Source organism: Merops nubicus, unplaced genomic scaffold (genome assembly GCF_000691845.1).
Source record: "Merops nubicus isolate BGI_N331 unplaced genomic scaffold, ASM69184v1 scaffold40915, whole genome shotgun sequence".
Taxonomy (NCBI): Eukaryota; Metazoa; Chordata; class Aves; order Coraciiformes; family Meropidae; genus Merops; species Merops nubicus.
Genome location: NW_008612396.1, coordinates 1 through 690, shown reverse-complemented (window position 1 = coordinate 690; position 690 = coordinate 1). Strand labels below are relative to the sequence as shown.

Genomic DNA, 690 nt, shown 5'->3' with positions numbered 1-690 from the left:
GGCTGCCCCAGCCCAACTCTCTCCTGCTGGGCTCCCAGCAGAGGGGTTCCCCGCTCGGAGCATTATTTGGGCTCCTCTGGCCCTGCTCCAGCAGGTCCTTGTCTCTGCTGTGCTGAGTGCTTGAGAGCTGGACACAGAGCAGGGCAAGGGCCCAGGCCATGGGCACCTCTGTTCTCCCTGGGCACACCAGCCCCTGGCACCACGGTGCTCTGGGCAGCCAGGACTCCCACCCTGGTTTTCCTGGCATGGCGAAGCTGCAGGTTCCTCCCCATGTGAGGTGTGCTTCTGCTTCTCCCCTCAGCTCAACGGCACCTCCATCTCCAGCGCCACCCCCAACAGCACCATCCGTTCAGCCTTTGGGGGAACCCTCTTCCACTCCCCCACGTCACGGCTGCCTCCTTCTGGAGGGAAGGTAGGGAGCCTTCCAGGGAGCAGATGGGTGAGCTCATCGTGAGGGGACGTGGCAGCACAGCTCCAGCTGCTGTCATGCTGTGCTTGGCTGCTGGGATCCTGGTGGGATATTTCTGGGACGTGAGGGAGGAGGAGGAGAGGAGGGCAGTAGCAGCATTCAGCTTCCCCCTGGACCGGAGGTGTAACCATTGTCCCTCTGCCGTGCCCGCAGCCTGGGGGACCTTCCAAACGTGGGCATGGTGTTGGTGTTCCCGGGATCAGCGCCGAGCTGTGGGCCCC

At 63.9% G+C, this 690-nt stretch overlaps 1 protein-coding gene across 1 annotated transcript in view; it reads left to right on the top strand.

Annotated features, from left to right (window-relative positions):
* The window catches only part of PRC1 (protein regulator of cytokinesis 1), a gene marked incomplete at both ends in the record, with an annotated part of 4114 nt that extends 3702 nt beyond the window's left edge, over positions 1-412 (top strand). Inside the window, one exon of the mRNA XM_008941522.1 lies at positions 302-412. Within this exon, the coding sequence (XP_008939770.1) occupies positions 302-412 (111 nt within the window). The remainder of the gene's footprint in view (positions 1-301) is intronic.
* Between the last annotated feature and the right edge of the window lie 278 nt (positions 413-690).